The sequence below is a fragment of the Rana temporaria genome, chromosome 4 (assembly GCF_905171775.1).
Source record: "Rana temporaria chromosome 4, aRanTem1.1, whole genome shotgun sequence".
NCBI lineage: Eukaryota > Metazoa > Chordata > Amphibia > Anura > Ranidae > Rana > Rana temporaria.
Window position 1 is genome coordinate 143,645,537 of NC_053492.1, and position 21,580 is coordinate 143,667,116.

General features: G+C 41.3%; 1 protein-coding gene across 3 annotated transcripts in view; it reads right to left on the reverse strand.

Moving 5' to 3' along the window:
- The window catches only part of TRPC1 (transient receptor potential cation channel subfamily C member 1), a 125,022-nt gene that overhangs the window by 19,194 nt on the left and 84,248 nt on the right, over positions 1-21,580 (reverse strand). For all 3 annotated transcript variants that reach the window (XM_040349114.1, XM_040349115.1, XM_040349116.1), the window contains 3 exons: positions 17,146-17,289; positions 9,697-9,872; positions 6,552-6,753 (listed from right to left, as the gene is read on the reverse strand). In XM_040349114.1, the coding sequence (XP_040205048.1) occupies positions 6,552-6,753; positions 9,697-9,872; positions 17,146-17,289 (522 nt within the window). The remainder of the gene's footprint in view (positions 1-6,551; positions 6,754-9,696; positions 9,873-17,145; positions 17,290-21,580) is intronic.

Consider the following 21,580-nt stretch of genomic DNA (forward strand, 5'->3'; position numbering starts at 1 on the left):
TCTGGTAATCTTGTGCAGTATATCCGCAGTCTCTGGTAATCTTGTGCAGTATATCCGCAGTATCTGGTAATCTTGTGCAGTATGTCCGCAGTCTCTGGTAATCTTGTGCAGCATATCCACAGTCCCTGGTAATCTCCTGCAGTATGTCTGCAGTTTCTGGTAATCTAATGCAGTATGTCGCAGTCTCTGGTAATCTCCTGCAGTATGTCACAGTCTCTGGTAATCTCCTGCAGTATGTCCGCAGTCTCTGGTAATCTCCTGCAGTATGTCCGCAGTCTCTGGTAATCTCCTGCAGTATGTCCGCAGTCTCTGGTAATCTAATGCAGTATGTCCGCAGTCTCTGGTAATCTAATGCAGTATGTCCGCAGTCTCTGGTAATCTCCTGCCTATTTAGAGTCCTTCATTACTAACAGTGTAATTTTTTAGTTTGTTTGCGCCGATCTGTAAGGCTGCGCTATATACCATGATTTGTGATGCTGGGGCTATATACTCTGTCCTGTGATGCTGAGCTGTATACTCCTGACACTATGAGTGGAAGCAAGTGGAATACAGGGGACGGAGTGGGTGGATTCTATAAGGGGTGTGGCTTATTAGAAGTGGGAGGGACCAACGTGGAGGGGCGGAGTCTTGCGCCCCCCCATCCAAAAACTTCACCAGCCGCCACTGTTAGTGATTTAGCAATGTAATAGGGACTAATATTGTCCCATTTTCTTTACCCAGACTGCATGGCAGAACCCATGATTTCCGCAGCTTAGCAGCTAACTGTTCAATTAGCATATACAAGAATCTTGCTCTCTATACTGGAAAAAGCATGTGCACAAGCAACCCAGAAACACATGGATCAGAAAGCTAACTGCATCCCAGCATTCAGTTTTGTATGATTGTTTGTCATGTCAGGCATGATGTAGGATATGCAGAAGAAACCTCTACCTATTATTTAAGTATTATTTAAGGGCAGGGTGGCTATATCAGGTTTACAATACATATGATGAGTTGCCAGGTGGTAGTAAGGAAGACAAAACCACATGTTTTCTTTATAGTTGTGACCCATAAGAGAAGGCTTTTGGAATTTGATTTAATCTAAGTAATACTTTAAAGTGGATGTAAACCCTCCATATACCCAATGAAGTGAACAGCCTCAGATGATACACAGAGATTAAACAAATCTCCCTACATAAGTTTTACATCTATATCTGCTGTCTTCACATTTATATACTGTTTAAAAAGTTCAGATCATGTTGGTAAATTTTCTCTTCCTGTTTAACACAGAGTGTGATGTCTGGACATAGAGCCAAGATAGCTAACATTGCTGATTGGAGGAAAGGCACACACCCCCTCTCATCATAGGCAGAGACTCTCAGAGGTGTTTTGTAACAGGGCCAGCTCCCTGCTAATCTATTTATAGCAACCTCCCATGACAGTAATTTCAATGTGCTTTTATCTTATGCGTGTGAGAATTTGTCAGGAGTTATCAGGCTGATAACAGAGAAATGGGTCAGGAGAGAGCTATGGGACTTATCTCTTTGAAGAGAGATAAGAAAATACTGCAGATATATGTTCCCAGCTCAAATTTCATGAATTGGGTTTACATCCACTTTAAAACAAAGTGTGAATGAATGTACTTTCCCCTAGAATATGTACAATTTATAAATAGGAAAAAAATTGTGAGTATCAATATGTACTCACAATCTGAATAAAGTACACATAAAGAAACAAAGGGCCCTGCAAACTCTTCTTCTGTAGATGCAAGACATAACTTAGGTTCAGCTATTAGGGTATAAGGAGGTATGTGGACTGAACATTATATTAAATCTAGATGAGGCAAAAGATGAAAACAATATCACAATCATCCAGCTGATCAGTTTTAAAGGCTCTCACCCAGTCTACCCCATGGAAAAATGTATAGGTACCCAGCATTCAAAAAAATGACAAGGCACTCAGAAAATATTGTATACAATTTGAATTCATAAAAGCTGGAAAAAAACATCCATGAAAACATCTATGCTCCTGTAATACGATATGGAAAAATAATCTCTTCTATTGGAATTAAATATTAGTACACTATGCCTATTGTTTAGGCAAGGTGACCCCTTGGATTGTCAAAGCTACAGAGGCATATCCCAACTAAGCTCTGCCTAAAAAAATATAATAGAAACACCATATAGTGGAAACTAAACCATATGTGAAAAAGAACTAGGATTAAGAACTGAAAGATCAACAATAGATACAAACTTCTCTAAGGCAAATACCTGAAAAGCCCTATCAGCATGGAATCACCTGCTTGTTGATTTTAGAGCAGTATATTATAGCGTAATATAAAAGCAGCTGTATACAGCCATGAGGGAAGACAACTTGGAACAAAAACTAATAACAGCAGTGAAATTTTCAATGGCAGGTAGTACAGCAGAGACCCTTGTCAAGGGCCTTGAATACTATCAAAGGTTTGAATAAGGGTGATGCAAAGCTATGTATTTTCTTTAATGTGGCACTGGTACAGATGCTGAGAAACAGTATGCTGATGATACAGATGTCATTCTTTAATCCAAGGATGTACAAATGTCAGCTTCCCTGGTCATGGAAAAGGCAGAAATTAGAAGGATGCTGTATTTGCTAGCGTATAAGACTACCTTTTACACTTAAAAAAAATGGACAAAAAGTAGGGGTCGTCTTATACGCCGGGTCAGCAGCTCGGATGCCTGCTGGGTGTGCGGTAATACTGTATATAGCTTTGGCTACTTACAGTATATACCGCTTAGCCTATCCTGGTGAGTGATGTATTCAAGTGAATACAGAGCCTACTCAGATTGGAGTAACATCCTCTGCCAATCCGAGCAGGCTACATACAGTAGCCTGCTCGGATTGGCTTTGAGAGTCAGAGAGGCGTGGGCTGATGATGTTACAGCCTCTGCCAATCCAAGCAGGCTTTGAATTCATTAATAGAATACATCGCTCGCCGTGATTGGCTCCAGCTCCAGAAAGAATGAAGAAGAATATGGCTCCAGAAGGAAGAAATACGAAGCATCGCAAGTTTCAGAGGAGAGTCGTCTTATACGGTGAGTACAGACAAAAAAATCTTAAAAAAGTGGAAAATTAAGGGGTCGTCTTATACACCCGGTCGCCTTATACACTGGCAAATACGGTACTTGTGTTTCTAAAAGAGATGGCAAAGCCAAAAACTAACCACACAGAACTTTAAAGACAGGGACATGACATTTTGAACAGTTAAACTCTTTCTCTTAGATTGATACAATGGTAGAAAATCACAGAGAATGGTCATTATGGATAAATTAAAGCACATATAATGACATATCAATAGATCGTGTCATGGCCTCTTAAAGCAGATCAGTCTAATATTCTGTTAAGTGCAACAGAGGTCCAGCCCAATTTAGAACATTTGTTGCATACGGAGCTGGACGTTGGACATTGTTACAAGCAGACATAAAAATACTTGCTATTTTAGAGTATATGTGAACACTTACCTTGTAAAAAAAAAAAACATTCATAGAAAGGCAAAACGGTTAAAGGCAAAATGTTTATACTGTATATATATTTAAAATATATATTTTTTTTATACCGGAAAACTGATTACATAATCTCTGTTCTTAGCTGCATAAAGGGCATGGAGAGGTGGGAGTGGATAAACAGTAGTACACTGATCTACATGTTTTCTCACATCCAGGACCTCATCAGGAAGCTGCCTGATAAGGTCCTGGATGTGACGAAATGCATAGAGGCAGAAACTTCCAGTTGTGACATTATTTTAGTCATTTGGAGCACATGCTGGCTCTATAGTGGCACGGAGCAGCAGTGCTCTTAAAGATCTTTGTCGGCATGTCATTCCGGGTGCCAGGAGGGAACACAAGATTGTGAATGCATTACTTTATATTTACAATCAAGCCTTGTTGCACTATAATGGTTTCCTTGGTTTATTTTTTTTATAACATCCTATACATAATGAGTATTTTGTTCCCATGATGCTCCCGAGGGGACCTATTTAAAGACAGTGGAGTACTTGTCGGTGCAGTTTGACCTTCTTATTAACATAAGGGGTCAATATCTATTGGTGGATGTGACCCCTGGTGGGGAAGTGTGGTGGTAGCTCTCTGAATAATGCTTAGAAGACATGCACAGAGCACAGGTCACTTTAATGGACCTTTTGTTATATTTGTGTGTTGGCACTTGTTGAGCACTTGATGCACTTTTTTTTTTTATTACATATGCACTTTGAAAGGTTCATTATGAATTTTGGGACACATTACTACATAATTTTGGAGTTTGTCCCATCATATACAAATTTTATTGTACATAATAGCACTTTATGAATTTATATATTTTTACTGCACCTAACAGCACTTTATGAATTTAATAATTTCTATCGATGAGTTGTATTACAGCGTGGATAAGCACAGCTCTATTTTTTATGTCTTATATTAACAAGGTTTGTTTAGCAATGTACACAGTTTTGAACAGCAACTATCCAAGCACACTTTTTCTTTGCACTTTTTTTCATGAGTGTTTTTTAAATTTGTTTTTTTATTTGGTATAAAAAATGACTGAAGATCATAAGAGGGAAAGAATACAGGCTGCAAGATTGCTTGTAAAAACGTATATTACCTTGCTCTTATTCTAGTAAGAGCATGGTGGCTGAATTATATCAATAAGGATGCAAGGAAGGTAGAACCATAAGTTGTTGCATAGTTTCTGCTGATAATGGCAACTATGACCTGACTTTTGCTTATTTCATGGCTAAGCTCTATCTACTGACATAATTCTATCTGGTTAGGGTGCTTTTGTTAGCTACTGAGGTGCTCTTGGCATACAAGGGAATGGCAATTGGCAGGGCTTAGGCCGCGTACACACGGTCGTTCCAAACCGATGAGAATGGTCCGACGGGCCATTTCCATCGGTTCACCGCTGAAGTGGCCTGATGGTCTGATGTGCGTACACACCATCGTTCCAAAAACCGATCGGGTCAGAACGCGGTGACGTCAAACATACGACGTGCTGAATAAAACAAAGTTCAATGTTTCCAAGCATGCGTCGGCTTGATTCTGAGCATGCGCGGGTTTTGAACCGATGCTTTCTGTACTATGGTGGGCTATACACACGGTCGGTTTGGACCGATGAAACTGAACCTCGGTCCATTCTCATCGGTTTTGTCCGACTGTGTGTACGCGACCTAAGCCATATATTCAGGGTAAGTCAGTCAGCAGTAATAAACTTAATGAGGGGGCCCAAAATGAGTTTGACTTACTAATAGTAGGAATAGAAATTATTTTTTATACTCTTGGGCTAAAATGGCTTACAGGAAGATTGACATGATTTTGGAACCTTTCTGCCACCAGTATAGCAAAAGATGGATAATCTTGTAATGGGGACGCTTTTTCTTAACCATACAAAAGTATATTTTCCTCACTTTGGAAAGATCTACTTTTACTCCTTTCGTGTCTACAGGTCAGTAGGATAAAAATGGCAAATAACTTGGCAAGGGTTTTTAATCTTTTTCGACTTTATCCAAAATAGAAAAAACAAAGTTTTGGCATCAGATATATGTTAAGCGGAGGAATCAGTTAAGTTGAAATATGCATAGAGGTATCTGATTGCTTTTAAATCAACAAATGCAGGCATGTATTCTCCTGAATTGGAAAACTACAACTCTGTACCTTTATAAATTCTACAAAGTAGTAAAGTGCAGTGTTGGGTTTCTGCTTTTCATCTCTGTTTTAAGAATATACAATTAAATGTGATTTTCCAAGCTGTCCATTCACTTGTGTGATATTTCTATACAAGTAGGGAAAGTATAGAAGGATCATTTATTGGTTTTTGCACTTGGTAAATATCTCTCCAGCTGAGTACTGGCCAGGTTATTTTCAGATTAATCTAGCAGCTGTTATTGTAACAAAACTGTCCGCTATCACTTTCTGAAATATTACATTTCTTAAGATTTAGGTATATGCAACTATCCAGAAGCTGTTAATGACTTAACATCCCACAAGAACAACATTACTGAGTAAACTCAAAAATGTAAACCTACACTAAACTTCTTAGAATTACAAAATTGGAATGCTGCTTGAGTAAATGATGTTAAATTGTATGCCTTTTGTTTTGTTAATGTAAATTAAATAAGTAAATGAAAACGGAACTACTTCATCTGATCCTTGTTTATGAACAGACACAATCCCCTACCGAAAACCCTTTTGTAAGCAGTATCGAGATCATTATCAGATTGATGGTTACATCTATGGACCTCAGTTACTAGGGACTAGGGTAGATAATGTAAAAACTTTAATGGGGTCCCTTGGACTGAGAGGATCAGCTATGTCCATTGTTCAGGATTGATTGATTTCCCCCTTCACTGTACCAATAGAAGCACCATCATTAGGTATTCATTAGCTAGAAGAGTTTCTTATGCTTCACAGATCCTGTGGTGAATACTCAATAGACGTAAACCCTTCAATGTTCTTCCATGGAAATAAGAATCTTATGGGCACAGTTAACCTTATAAATCTCTCCAGAGTTATCATTGATGTAAACATTTTTCTTTAACTTACAGCTATGAGTTGGAAGCTTTTGTGAAGCATGGCCACCAGAAGCTTGGTAAGTACAATCACCACCACCACATTGTATGTTCCAACAATCAGCGCTCCCACAAATGATTGCAGTTCTTCAGTGTAACTGAATCTGGTCACAAAAAGAGCTACATGTGCCAGTGAAAAGATGTACCAGAACAGAGCATAGCATGTCCCAATAAACCTGCAACAAGAGACAATAAATAAAAAGTTGTACAGCTCCTTCAGTAGTCACAGAGATAAAGTAACAGTAACATAATTGGATGCATTTAGCCCAATCTCGATCCAGCGATGTACACGTGAGCCTCGGCTCTCCAGGGACTCTCCCTTCTCATTGGCTGAGGCAGCAATGGGAGGCATTGGATTATGTTGCTGTCAATCACAGCCAGTGAGCCAATGAAAAGAGAGAAGGCGCAGGGCCAAGCAGCAGTTCTGTGTGAACAGACACGCAGAGGCGCGACTCAGGAAGGAGCCTGCTTGGGTGCCTCCATGGCAAGCTGCTTGCTCTGGGAGCACTTGGAAAGAGAGAGGGGCCAGGAGTGCTGGCAGGGGACCCAAGAAGAGGAGGATCTGGGCCTGCTCTGTGCAAAACCACTGCACAGAACAGGTAAGTATAACATGTTTGTTATTTTAAAAAAATCCCAAGACTTTAAGATCACTTTAACCACAAGCTATATAAGAACCAAAGTGAACCATGGCATATATTGCATGAGTTAAGTACAAACATACAATTATAAAAATGGCATTGTAAACCTTATAGTACCTTGGTACAGTATGCTCAAACTAAGCTCAAACTAAGATGTAAAATGGGTACTCACAAAACCTAGCTTAGTGCTGAGAAAGAAGGTGCGCCCCGAAAACACGTTAGCTCACTAGCAGAATGGCTTTGTTTTTCAGGCTGCGCGATTCCGTACTAGAGTGTGCCTGATGGTTTTAATGCCAAAAATAGACTGAACAAAATTATGGGCACCTTCTCATAATTGTGAGAAATAATTGTATTCTAAGTTTGTGATGCTCCTGTAATTTGTAAATAACTCACCTGTATCAATTAAGAGATGTTGACAATATATAAATCACTCGGTCAACCAGGTAAAATGGTGAAAAATTTACTCAACCTTTCTGTTGTGTGTCTCTGTGTGCCACATGGAGCATGGGGAAGCTTTGCTGCTTTAGACATTGAATGTCTTGACCGTGTACATGGCATTGTTAAAGCTGAAGACTACCAAAGAATTCTAGGGTGCAATGTAGGGTCCAGTCTCAGACAGTTGGGTCTCTGTCAGAGGTCAGGGGTCTTACAGCAGGACAATGACCCAAAGCACACGTCAAAAAGCACCCAGAAATTGCTTAAGACAAAGCACTGGGGGAGTACTGAACTGACCAGCAATGAGTCCAGATCTAAATCCCATAGAGCACCTGTGAATAGATCTCAAAACAGCAGTTCTAATAGACCTTGGGCAGTTGGCGAAAGAAGAGCGATCCAAAATTCCAGTAGAGATGTGAGCAACTCATTGATGGTTACAGGAAGCAAATTTATTTCAGTTATTGTTTCCAAGGGGTGTGCTACCAAATATTAAATTGAGGGTGCCAATCATTTTGTCCAGTCCATTTCTGGAGGTTTATGAGGAACGTGTCAGATTTAGCTTTTTGTTTCTCCACTTTTGTGTGTCATAACGATACAAACAAAAGAAATAAACGTAAGAATGCCTAAAGATTTGCAATTGCAACAATTTTCTAGGTGAAGTGGTGCATTAGCTGACAGAACTACAGAAGTGCCAATATTTTTGGCCATGACTTTATTATTAATTCAATTTTTGGTTCTTAGGCCTCGTACACACGACCGAACATGTCCGCTGAAACTGGTCTGCGGACCAGTTTCCACGGACATGTTCGGTCGTCTGTACGGCCGACCGGACCGGTTTCCAGCGAAAATTTGTCCAGCTGACCGTTTTCCGGCGGACAAAAATTTCTTAGCATGCTAAGAAACTTGTCCGCTGGAACGATGTCCGCCGGAAATGTCCGATGGTCAGTATGACCGATCGGACATGTCCGCTGGCCCGAGAACCCGCACATGACGTCTAAGTGATTCGACGCATGCGTGGAAGCTTTTAACTTCCGGGTTCGCGCACGTCGCCGCCACATCGCCTTCACGTCGTCGTCACGTCACCGCGTATTCTGTCCGGGCAGGTTTTTGGTTTGATGGTGTGTACAACCATCAGACCAAAATCTCCGAGTGGACATGTCCGATGAAAACGGTCCGCGGACTGTTTTCATCGGACATGTCCCCTCGTGTGTACGAGGCCTTAGGGGACGGATTTCTGTTTTTTTCTCTGTCTTCAACTGGTAGTGATCAGTTTACTTTTATGATGATTGTGGTTATTATTGAAGTGGAATTCCAGCTTACACCCCCCCTCCCCCCAAAAAAACTATGCTAACTAACCTTTGTTAGAAAGATGTATATACTTGTCTATTTTCAGATCGCTCCGGTCTGGTCATGTGATCTCCCCGATATCAGCCAGCAGAAGCTGCATGGGAGAAAAGAGAGTGCTCTGTTGTCAGCCATCCCTCTTCTCCCTGAAGCCATGCTGGCTGACACAGGGAGAGGGATAACGGAACTGCACAGCTTGAAAATGTGTTAATACATACGGTAGGTCTCTTACACAGTATTAGTAGGGTAGTTAGGGTTAAGCTTCATTTCCACTTTATTGTTAATAAATCCAGGTTCCACCACTTAGGGACACTTCAAACCTTACTTTGATTTTTAGTTGGCAATATTAGTTATTTAAATACCAGTAGCCAGAGGAGGCACAAAATGACTGCCATCATCTCGTTAGGGCTATTAACATCAATAAAGTATATTGTAATTTGTAACTGTGCTGTCTTGCCCCCATGTTATAAAGTGCTGCATAAACTGTTGGTGCTATAAAAATCCTGAATAATAATAATAATAAATAGGCATATATGTGTTTTCTACTAGTGATATATATTTTTGTATTTTCGAGTCCATTTGTGCTGGTCTAGGTCAGAAAACTAGTGGTAAATATTTATTTTTGTTTGGTGCAGTTTATATCAGTAAAATACATATAATTATGGCAGAAAACCTCGTAAATAAAGTCAGCAAAAGACTTACGAGTGGAAAGTGTCATTGCTCTGTCGCTCACAGAAGATCCCAACACAGTCCTTTGCTTCATTGGTTGTATAACCTTTATCATACAGTTGGGTTAGACCAATAGTGAAGGAAAACAGCACAAGGAGGAACATTCCCAAGAACTTGCCAAAGTCTTGTAACATCTGACCCATGGATATCTGCATATAAAAAAATAAAATGGCCAGAATTAGTTTTAAGAAATATAGAAAGAGACTGTAAAGATAAGATTTATTACCAGCTGTCTGCCTGACTGTCATTGCCTTATCCTCAAGGAATTAAAGTTAATTTACAAAGGCTATAAGCATATGTCAACCAGATTCCCTTCGAGAGAAAAGTAATTAGAACAAAGCAAAAAGAAAAGACTTCTCCAATCAAACTTTCTTTAATAATCAATACATTTAATTTCCGAAGACATATTATACCTTGGTGGCACCAGGGTTTCCAACCTGTCTCTTTATTAAAATTGAGATTTCTGACTTCATCAAATTAACCAAGAAACCTGTATTATTAAAGATATTCATTTATAACCACTGGACATGTCTTAATGTAGATTCTGGCTGATACAGACAGGACAGAGGGAGGGGTGGAGAGATACGTTACTGGGTAAGAGACAGGATGTACCTATGTATGCAGGAGGCTAAGTAGGGCACTTTGGTAACTCCTTGCCCAGGCTGCTTCTGCAAGAATCCTGATAGAGATTAGAAATTGGAATATGTCCAAAAGGAGCAAAGTACATACAAAATTATTTTTGGTTCAGACCATGGAGTTGGAGGGAGAGGCTTAGAAAGGTTATTATCATTGCCTGGAGTTCATCTTTAAAGATAATGTTACCTTTCTTCTAACTTAATGTTTGTGCCATCATGCAAATTTGCGGAGACTTAAAAACTGATTTAAACATTTAAAACTGATTTATTGAGCAATTACATTTTCCTAGGACCAGACAAGAAACAGGAAGTGGGCTTTATAAGGTATTGACTGGCAGGAAAAAAATGTTTTCCTATCCAAAGTTAAAACAACAAGGGCAGTGTTTGACTAGAGGCCCGCTATGGTTTCCAGGCACTGTATTCTGTTATTTTGTATCCTGCATACTGCACTGTGAGCGTTGTTGTATTGTGTTTTTTCTTTGTCGGCCACGTGGCCTTGCACCGGTTTTACAAATAAAAAAATAAAAAAAAAAACAAAGGCAGAAGATTTAATAGATGAAAGATAGGAAAGTTGAAAAAAATTACTGAAGGTCCACTTTAAACCCAAACGGTATGGTATGCTTGCTTCTGCAGGGATTTTCAATATTGCCAATCATACCTTCTTAAAAAGCCATGATCATCCTATGATCCATGATCATCAATAATTGAGCATGAAGTGCACAATTAATTGCAAGTAATTGGAGGATAATTAATGATCATCTAATGGCCACAGCAGAAGTCAAATGGAGCAGGTTGGGCAAGTCTAATTTTGAGAATCTATGACAAATTGCAGGCTGTACAAAGCTTGCACAAAGGAAACTATAAAGTTTAGATTTTCTTAATTTTTAATCCCCCATAGTTGCCAAAAATAAATAAAAAATTCCAGGCATACTTTTTGCTGTGCATCCACAAAGTCACTGTAGGCAGATAATTCAATTAGCTAGCATATTGTTGACTTATTATACAATTTTAAAATACTTCATATATAAGAAGATGTATCATAAAGGACAGAAACACAGCCAAAGGGCAGTGTGCCTTATTAAAATTATTTATGTTTTTATTTAAACTGTAGACTATATTTTGAAACGATACAGTCCATTTAAGATGCAGCAACCTAACAGCTCTTGCAGTGAATACAATGATGAAAAATTACACTGCAAACACATTTGGCATAATATATTTAAAAACATAATTTGACACTCACCATTCTGTTTAGAACTGCAGGGGTACTAAGTGGAAAGTGAAGGGCACTGGTGCTTAGTGGGGGACAAGGGGGGACACTGCTGCTGTGTGGGGATTGGGGTCACTGGTGCTCAGTGGAGGGACAAAAAAAGCACTGGTGCTCAGTGGAGGGAACAAGAGGGGGCCTTGGTGCTCAGTGGGGACAGAGGGGGACACGTGTGCTCTATGGGGTAGTGGGGGCACTAGTACCCAGTGTAGGGAACAAGAGGGGGCACTGGTGCTCAGTGGGGACAGAGGGGGACACTGGTGCTCTATGGGTGTAGTGGGGGCACTAGTACTAGGGGGAGGGGGTGCAGGCATTGGTGCTCAAAGGCAGGACAAAGATAGCACTGGTGCTAAATGGGGGAACAAGGGGTGGGAGACGGTACTGGTGCTCAGCAGGGGGACAAAGAGAGTACTGGTGCTCAGTGGGGGAACAAGAGAGGGCACTGGTGCTCAGTGGGGGCAAAAAAAGTGGCACTAGTGCTCACTGAGGGGGACAAGAGGGCGCTAGTGCTGAGTGGGGGGACAAGGACTGGCACTGGTGCTTATTGGAGGGAGAGGAAGGCACTGGTCCTCAATTCCTGGCTGCTTGATACCATCCAGACTCCTGTAGATGAATCATTCCCTTTCTCCATGTTCTTGTCTGCTGCTCTTTTCTCCAGCCACAGATGCAATGACAGCTCAGATGATCCCTGCTGTCACTTGTAAACAAAAAGCCGGCGGGAAAGGAAGACTTCCTCTACTCACTTCTCTGCCTGGGTCTGACTGATGACATCATCTAATACAGTGGTCATCAACCCTGTCCTCAGGGACCACTAACAGGCCAGATTTTATGTATTACCTTGGGGAGATGCAGACTAGAATATTGCAATCACTGAGCAGCAAATGATATCACCTGTGATGTATTTCAGTTATCTTGCAAACCTGGCCTATTAGTGGGCCCTGAGAACAGGGTTGATGACCACTGATCTAATGCAGAGCCCAGCAGAGGATGCCAATGGTGGAAGTCTTCCTTTGCTGCCAATTCTTTGTTTACTTGGCTGAGCTGTCACTGAACTTCCAGGCTGAAGGGGAGGATGGGGCACCTACTGATCCTCTTGCCTAATCCATTTTTTGGTGGCAGCTTTGCCCATAGTTGAGAGGTATACCTCAAGCTGTGAGGGGACACAGCCATTGTGAGACTACAAAGACAAAAACGTGACTGTCCTGGCAAAACTAGGACATTTGGCAAGTATGAATCTTAGGCCCAAGCACAGTCAGGATGGGATCTTACTAAGTTTTATGCATATGCCAATTTTTAAAAAGCTGGTATTTGCACAGGGTTTAACCTCCCTGGTGGTATGATTATTTCAGAAAAAAGGTGCTGAAAGCGGTACCATTATTTAAGGAAATTTGGCGTTTTATACTGTAGGCCTGTAATTTTTAGGAATAACTCACTTAAATCTGTCCAAACAAGAGTTTAGTAGGCATCCCGGGTATGAATTTTTTTTTAAAACAAAATTATAATATAATAAATAATTATAAATAATTATAACAAATAATAATATAATTATAATAAAAATTATTCAATAATGTAATCAACTCAAAATCACTGAAATTTGCTCAGTTGCAGAATTGTCGCTGTCATTACTTTTATTTTTTTATGACAAATTTCCCCACAAATCGCTATCGCACAATTCTGCAAGTGATTATAATTTATTATCGCTTTTTTTCTAGCTGCTCTAAAACCATTTCTACAGTTTGCAGGCAGAAAGAACAGTTTTTATTATATAAAAGTACATGCAGAACACTGGGCAGACCACTAGGGACAAGGAGGTGTTGTATTTTTTACAAACAGTACTGTAATCTATAAGATTACAGTATACTGTATGTATTGTGTTTGTTTACCTTTTTGAATTTGGCGCCGTTCTCCGCTCCCGTGCGTCGTAACGTCGCAGGGAACGGAGATCGGCGGCACACAGAGGCACCGTGTGAATCGAGCGAGGTCCCGCTCACTCACACAGCGCGGTGGCATCGTTGGATCCAGGGACAAGGTAAGTAAACCAAGCCTGTGGATTCAGCGAGGCGAGCCCGAGTCTGACTCGGGGTTACCGATCGTAACCAAAAAATCTCACCCTGAGTCAGACTCGGGAATACCGCCAGGGAGGTTAAGGGGCTTTAATGCCTCGTACACACGGTCGGACTTTTGACCGTGCAAAAGTCTGCCATGAGTCTGTCAGACGTTCAGCGGAAAGAAAGAGAACAGGTTCTCTATCTTAAGTCTGTCGGACTTCCGACAAAAAAAAGTCAGATAGAAGCTACACATAGCCTGACTTTCCAAGAAAAAAAGCCTGTCTGACTTTTTTTCTCGGAAAGTCCGACCGTGTGTACGAGGCATTAGGGTGGATTGGGACAGTGGACTGCACTTAAAATCGTATGGTGTTTACGAAGCAGTGCAACACTTTAGCTACCTTATATGTAACAGATTTACTTTAATTGGCGCACTTGGCATATTGGAAAAAGTAATTGTGTTCCTTTTGAATCACCCTTTAGTGAGCTAAGTTTATAATCAAGCAATTTTTGTCTGCTCATTGAAAAACTCAAAACATTATTTTGTCATGGCTGCAAATCTAGAGGTTTTTTTTTGCATTTTTCCTGTGCTTATGATCAATTTACTCACACACTTTTTATTTTAAACGATAATCTTTATTCTGATCGTGTGGTCCTTCAAGCATTATTGTATTTATTGGTTATCCAAGTTGTCATGACCCTCATTTATCATTTGACTCTTGCTAAAATTGTGTGAGTGTTGGAAAATAAGGTGATTTATATACCTTATAATCAATTTACTCGCAAAAAAAATTTTTTTGGATAGTCTACTGTATATTCCAATCCTGTAGTTTTCAAGCATTATTATATTTAAAGGATATCTACGTCGTCATGACCCTCATTCATTATATAACTCTTTTTACTTAAATTGTGTAAGTGATGGAACATAAGGTGATTCATATACCAATACCTGTATGAACAATAATGCCCACACATATGTATAAATAGATCATAGCGAGTGTACTCTGAGTCCTCGGTGCAGAAAGTTCTAAATACATAGACTGCTGCAGTATATTGGTCAGTGCTTGGCATGTAAGGGACAGTGTTTGTCACTGAATGGTCTAACTGTGAGAGACAGACATAAATACTCAGTGAATAAGGAAAATAATCTACTATACTGAGACTGATGCACAAAAAAGGACCTTCTCAAAGAGGGGTTAAATTGGTTTTAAATGCCTGCATGTAACCTTTTTATAATAATTACTGATAAGACTGTCTTCTGTTTGTAAAGAAACTAGTTTTATTTTGGAATTTAGAACACATTTTTGAAAGGACGCATGACTGTTACTAGTCCACATATTTCCGTATAGCTGAATAACCTTGTTAGAATGGACCTATACTCTAATGTGCCAGTGCCTTTATTAGTGGGCCAAGCAGCAAATAGACTTCCCCCATCCAGGTGCTTGCTCATAACTGACCAACACATGACCTAGAACTGTATGTCAAAAAGTGTGCCCTGTGACATAAGAAAAGCCTGGAAACTCCTCTCATTCCTCTATGCTGGGTCTGGAACAAACTATCAGACTAGTTCAAGTTTACTGTATAGCGCTAAACGTGTACTGCTTTAGGACACACAAACATTCATTGATGGGCACTAGTAGGCTGCATTGATGGGCACTGGTGAGGCTACATTGATGGGCACTGGTGAGGCTGAATTGATGGGCACTGGTGAGGCTAAAATTGATGGGCGCTGGTGAGGCTGCATTTGATGGGCGCTGGTGAGGCTACTATTGATGGTCGCTGGTGGGCTGCATTTGATGGTTGCTTCATTTAAAATGTGGGGTATACATGGGCAGGACACAGGGGGGTGGAGTCAGGGGTGTGACAAATGGAGGTGTGGCAAAATGAGGTTTCGCCTAGGGTGTCAAAAATCCTTGCACCAGACCTGCTAATTAGCCCTCCTAGAGTTTACACTGGACTACAGAGCAATTCTTCCCTATCTTGTGGATGTAGCTCCCTGGAGTTTAGGCAGGGATGCTCCTCACAAATTTACTTGCCAGGAGTAGTTATCCTGGTTTAATGTTAGAGGTTCATTGGTACTTTTCTCTTCTACCACTAGGTGGCCAGGTACTTGTTGGTATTAGATATGAGAAGGGCAACTCAAGGTCAGGTTATGGGTATATAGGGTATCTCAGCCAATGGGCAGGGGTTTTCTTGAATCCTTTGGCCTGCTGGGAGAACCTATATATTCAGGTGGAGTCAGGTGATCTATGTTCTGTGTCACCTGGACGGCTGTATGGGTGGACATGTGTCATGTGCCCTGGGCTGCTAGGCCCGAGATTGGGCCTATCCCAGGGGTGTCTGGCTGCTAGGCTGTGTGAGGGCCTATCCAGAAGCAAGAGAGCAGTGGAGGGTTGGGATTGTGGCTTGCAGTCCTCAAAAAGTGACAGTTCTGTTGGCCGGAGAACCTGTCAGTGGTCGGAGATAGAAGGGAAGCTGTTGCCACTAAAGGACCAACCACCTTATTACCAAGGACCACAGTGAGTAACTGAAGCAATTACCGGAGCAGTATTCTCACCGAACGGGCACAGTGGAGAATCAGGAAACTTCAGGTGGTGACCTATTTAGGGACCCAGCCAGCGGAGGTGACGCTTGCAGAGCAGCCTTGTGTGTCAAGCCAGGGACCGAGCAGGCCAGTGGGGTGAAGCTTGAGAACTATCTGGAGTGCCAAGCTAGGGAGCCAGCAGAGAAGCGAGGGTGACGCTTGAGGAAGATACCACAGCGAAGATTGGAGGAGCTCAAGGGATTCAGAGTCAATGAATCAGTGGGTCTAGTGAGAGACTCAAGAGTTTGCCAATTGAACCTGCAACTACTTAAGGGTGTCCTGGCCCTAACCCTATTTCCCCCATAAAAGAATGTAAGAGAAATAAATATCTCTTTTGCATTCAAGAAGTGTCTGGCACCCAATAATTCCACCTTGCACCCACTATGCCTCACAACCCACCAAATACAGCAGGATATCAGCTATTTCTAGCCCTGGAGGTCCCCATTAGACTGATGAAGGTTGGAGACCTTGCTACATGGAGATTGGGGGAAAGGGAGGGATTCAGTCGTTTACCAAGAGATAACTGGGCAGGGCTGACACTAATTTATGTGATTTAAATCCATAAAAAGGCAGGTGTTGTCCACAAAAAGAATTAAAAATACTAAATGTATTTATGGCAGATCAATGGGTATATTTCTGTATTTGCATGGTCTGTAAAGGTACAAAATATGGGGAAATTTACATGAATGGCAGATATGTATTGCATGTGTGTTTCTTTTATTTTTCTTATTTGAATTTGGCCCTGAATTACACTGAAGAAGAAAACTAGCAAAAGCAGTCAGAATTCAGCTTGAAAATGCATGCCTCGCTACTGCCACCATGTGTTATATATATATATATATATATATCTTTTATTATACCTGCAAGTGGATATAGCAGCAGTCATTTTACCTGCAGTGGGCCCAGGATTGAGCTAGTTGTGTACATGAAGAACAAACGTAGATAGCTTAGCACGTTTCCAAAGGCAAACAGACCCTCAGCCACTAGAGTTGGATGGAAAGCGTCCCAGTCCTTCCTTTCTGCAATGCGGTGAAACTAAAAAAGAGAAACATGGACTGGTTAGCGAATTATATATTGTACAATAAAGTTTTGCAATATGTTAACTCACCATAAAATACAGGGACTAACCAGGGACTGACAACATTTGCATATAAACATTGCATGGTTAATTAATTTGTCCTAAATACTACGGCCCGGATTCACATACAGCGACGCACATTTATGCCACCGTAGCGTATCTCTTTTACGCTACGCCGGCGCAGCGCACAGAGGCAAGCACTGGATTCACAAAGCACTTGCTCCCACTCGCTCTTAAAGATACGCTGGGTTTCTTCTGCGTAAGCCAGCGTAGGTGGAAGTAGGCGTGAGCCATGCTAATGAGGCGTGACCCCATGCAAGTGATGGGCCAAGCGCCATAGAAGTACTTAAAATGAACGGCGCATCCCAGTGCGCATGCTCAGAATCACGTCGGAACTACTCCCTAAGATACGTCGAATCACTGCCTATGACGTGAACGTAACCTACGCCTAGTCATATTCACGTACAACGTAAACGACAAAAGATACGGCGGCTTGTGTTCCCTGGTCCATACCTTTGCATGAGTTGCGCCTCCTATATGGGGAATAACTTTACGCCGGACTTACGACTTACACAAACCGCGTATATTATGCGCCGGGCGCATTTACGTTCGTGAATCGGCGTATTTCCCTCATTTGCATATGTGCATAGAAAATCAATGGGAGCGGAAAATGCGCCCAGCGTAAATATGCGCCCACGATACAACAGCGTAGGCAAGTTACGTCGGTTGTAGGAAGCCTATTTTTAGGCGTATCTCAGATTGTGGGCACGGCGCACAGATACGACGGCGCATAGATAGACTTACGCGGCGAATCTCGAAGGTGCTTTGTGAATCCGGGCCTACATATACAGTGACTTGAAAAAGTATTCATACCCCTTGAAATTGTCCACATTTTATCATGTTACAACTAAAAACGTAAATGTATATTATTGGGATTTTATGTGATAAACCAACACATAATTGTGACATAGTGCACACATAGTGCCACATAATTGTGAAGTGGAAGGAAAATGCTAAATGTTTTTCCAAATTTTATTTCAATAATAAATATGTGATAAGTGTGGCGTAAATTTGTATTCAGTACCCCTGAGTCAATACTTTGTAGAACCACCTTTCACTGCAATTACAGCTAAAAGTCTCTTTGGGTATGTATCTACCAGCTTTGCACATCTAGAGAGTGAAATTTGTGCACATTCTTCTTTGCAAAATAGCTCAAGCTCTGTCAGATTGGATGGAGAGCGTCTGTGGACAGCAATTTTCAAGTCTTGCCACAGATTCCCAATTGAATTTACAGGTGAAACTTGAAAAATAAAAATTTTGTGCAAAAGTTCATTTATTTCACTAATGCAACTTAAAAGGTGAAACTAATATAGGAGATAGACTTATTACATGCAAAGCAAGATAGTTCAAGCCATCATTTGTCATAATTGCGATGATTATGGCTTACAGCTCATGAAAACCCCAAATCCACAATCTCAGTAAATTAGAATATTGTGAAAGGGTGCAATATTCCAGGCTCAAAGTGTCCCACTCTAATCAGCTAATTAAGCCATAACACCTGCAAAGGTTTCCTGAGCCTTTAAATGGTCTCTCAGTCTGGTTCAGTAGGAATCACAGTCATGGGAAAGACTGCTGGCCTGACAGTTGTGGAGAAAACCATCATTGACACCCTCCATAAGGAGGGAAAGCCTCAAAAGGTAATTGCAAAAGAAGTTGGATGTTCCCAAAGTGCTGTATCAAAGCACATTAATAGAAAGTTATGTGGAAGGGAAAAGGGTGGAAGAAAAAGGTGCACAAGCAGCAGGGATGATCGTAGCCTGGAGAGGATTGTCAGGAAAAGGCCATTCCAATGTGTTGGGGACTTTCACAAGGAGTGGACTGAGGCTGGAGTCAGTGCATCAAGAGCCACCACACACAGACAGATCCTGGACATGGGCTTCAAATGTCATATCCCTCTTGTCAAGCCACACTGAACAACAAACAACGTCAGAAGTGTCTTACCTGGGCTAAAGAAAAACACACCTGGTCTGTTGCTCAGTGGTCCAAAGTCCTCTTTTCTGATGAGAGCAAATTTTGCATCTCATTTGGAAACCAAGGAGCCAGAGTATGGAGGAAGAATGGAGAGGCACACAATGCAAGATGCTTGAAGTCCAGTGTGAAGTTTCCACAGTCTGTGTTGATTTGGGAAGCCATGTCATCTGCTGGTGTTGGCCCACTGTGCTTCATTAAGTCCAGGGTCACCGCAGCTGTCTACCAGGAGATTTTGGAGCACTTCATGCTTCCTTCTGCAGACAAGCTCTATGTGGATGCTGACTTAATTTTCCGGCAGGACTTGGCACCTGCCCACACTGCCAAAAGCACCAAAATCTGGTTCAATGACCGTGGGATTACTGTGCTTGATTGGCCAGCAAACTCGCCTGACATGAACCCCATAAAGAATCTATTATAGCGCAAAGAATAAAAACCGCAGAGGTGATAAAATACCACCAAAAGAAAGCTCTATTTGTGGGGAAAAAGGATGTCAATTTTGTTTGGGAGCCACGTCGCACAACCGCGCAATTGTCAGTTAAAGCGACACAGTGCCGAATCGCAAAAAATGCTCTGGTCTTTGGCCAGCCAAATGGCCTGGGGCTTAGGTGATTAAATCAGATGGTGAGGAGGCAACATATCGCATACTCACCACCCAGGGGCGGACTGACAACTCATGGGGCCCCCGGGCAATAGAATGAGCCTTGAGTTATATTCTGTAGCGGCACCCTTAGAACTTGTTTACATGTACAGTTGGGGGTGGTAAAACCCTGCAGTTGTCAGTTTTACCACCTGCTGAGGCAGCAACCAAAGGAGTACACATGCTGCAGGAGGAATTAAACCCCTGTTGCTTTTGGTGGGTGGTACCACCTGCCAATCACAACCCATTCACGTAAATGGGGCCACTCTGCAAGCTCCCTGCAACTGCATGCTTCTGTGGGGTCCAAGGGGTTAAAGCAGGTGGTGAAAAAGCAACACAACACGGCCTGCTTTAAACCCTTGTTTGCTTTACTACATAAGGTTGCAGGGCATTTTCAGAGCGGCCTCATTCACTTGAATGGGTCGTGCTTGGTAGGTGCTACACCCACTATCCATGACAGGGTGTATATCTCCTGCTGCAGGCTGCGACAAGAGTACACCCCTGGCCACTGCAGCTAAAGGGGGCGCGGTTAGGGCAGGGATAATGAAAACACATCTTAAATATGGTGTTTTACCACCACCCCCCAATAATGGATTGAACAATGCTCTGTGAGATGTTCAAAACTTGAGATATTTTGTTATAACCTAACCCTGCTTTAAGCTTCTCCACAACTTTATCCCTGACTTGTCATTGGCCTTAATAATGCTGTTTGTTCATTAATGTTCTCTAACAAATCTCTGAAGGCCTCACAGAACAGCTGCATTTATATTGAGATAAAATTACACACAGGTGGACTCAAATTAGTAATTAGGTGACTTCTGAAGGCAATTATTTCCACTAGATTTTAGTTAGTGGTATCAGAGTAAAGGGGGCTGAATACAAATGCACGCCGCACTTTTCAGATATTTATGTGTAAACAAAATTGAACACTATTTATCATTTTCCTTCCACTTCACAATTATGTGCCACTTTGCATTGGTCTATCATAAAATCCCAATAAAATACATTTATGTTTTTGGTTGTAACATGACAAAATGTGGAAAACTTCAAGGGGTATGAATACATTTTCAAGGCACTATAAGTATATTTTTTTACTTCATACTTAAATGTGAACCAGCACTGTGCCACCTCTTTATGTCTTAACGTATGCTGAGTGAAATTCTCAGTATCTGTTCTGGTATAGATGATGCACAGTACCACTTCTGTTATTCTGTATGCTGTGTGTAGTTCTTAGCCTAAGTTATTATTTCTGCACCCTTAAAATGATCTTGTATGGTATCTGTTATTTGCTAACAGCACTGCACAGTTTCCTTTCATATATCTGCTCAATGTCTAACTTTTTATTTTTTGCATTTGTAAATCCCCTTTTTAAGCCATTCCCCTAAAACAATTTAGCCACTCCCATTTTTTTTCCTGCAATTCATGCTACTTCCCTATAACTCTGTAAATGATTCCCCCAGGTTGACATTTCTGACTATGTATTGCATAGCCTCAGCTTTGCAATCCTGAATGAGACTAATGGTGGTCATACACACTTTAATAAATGATCAGTATCCTTTCTGATCAATCATTTCTAATAG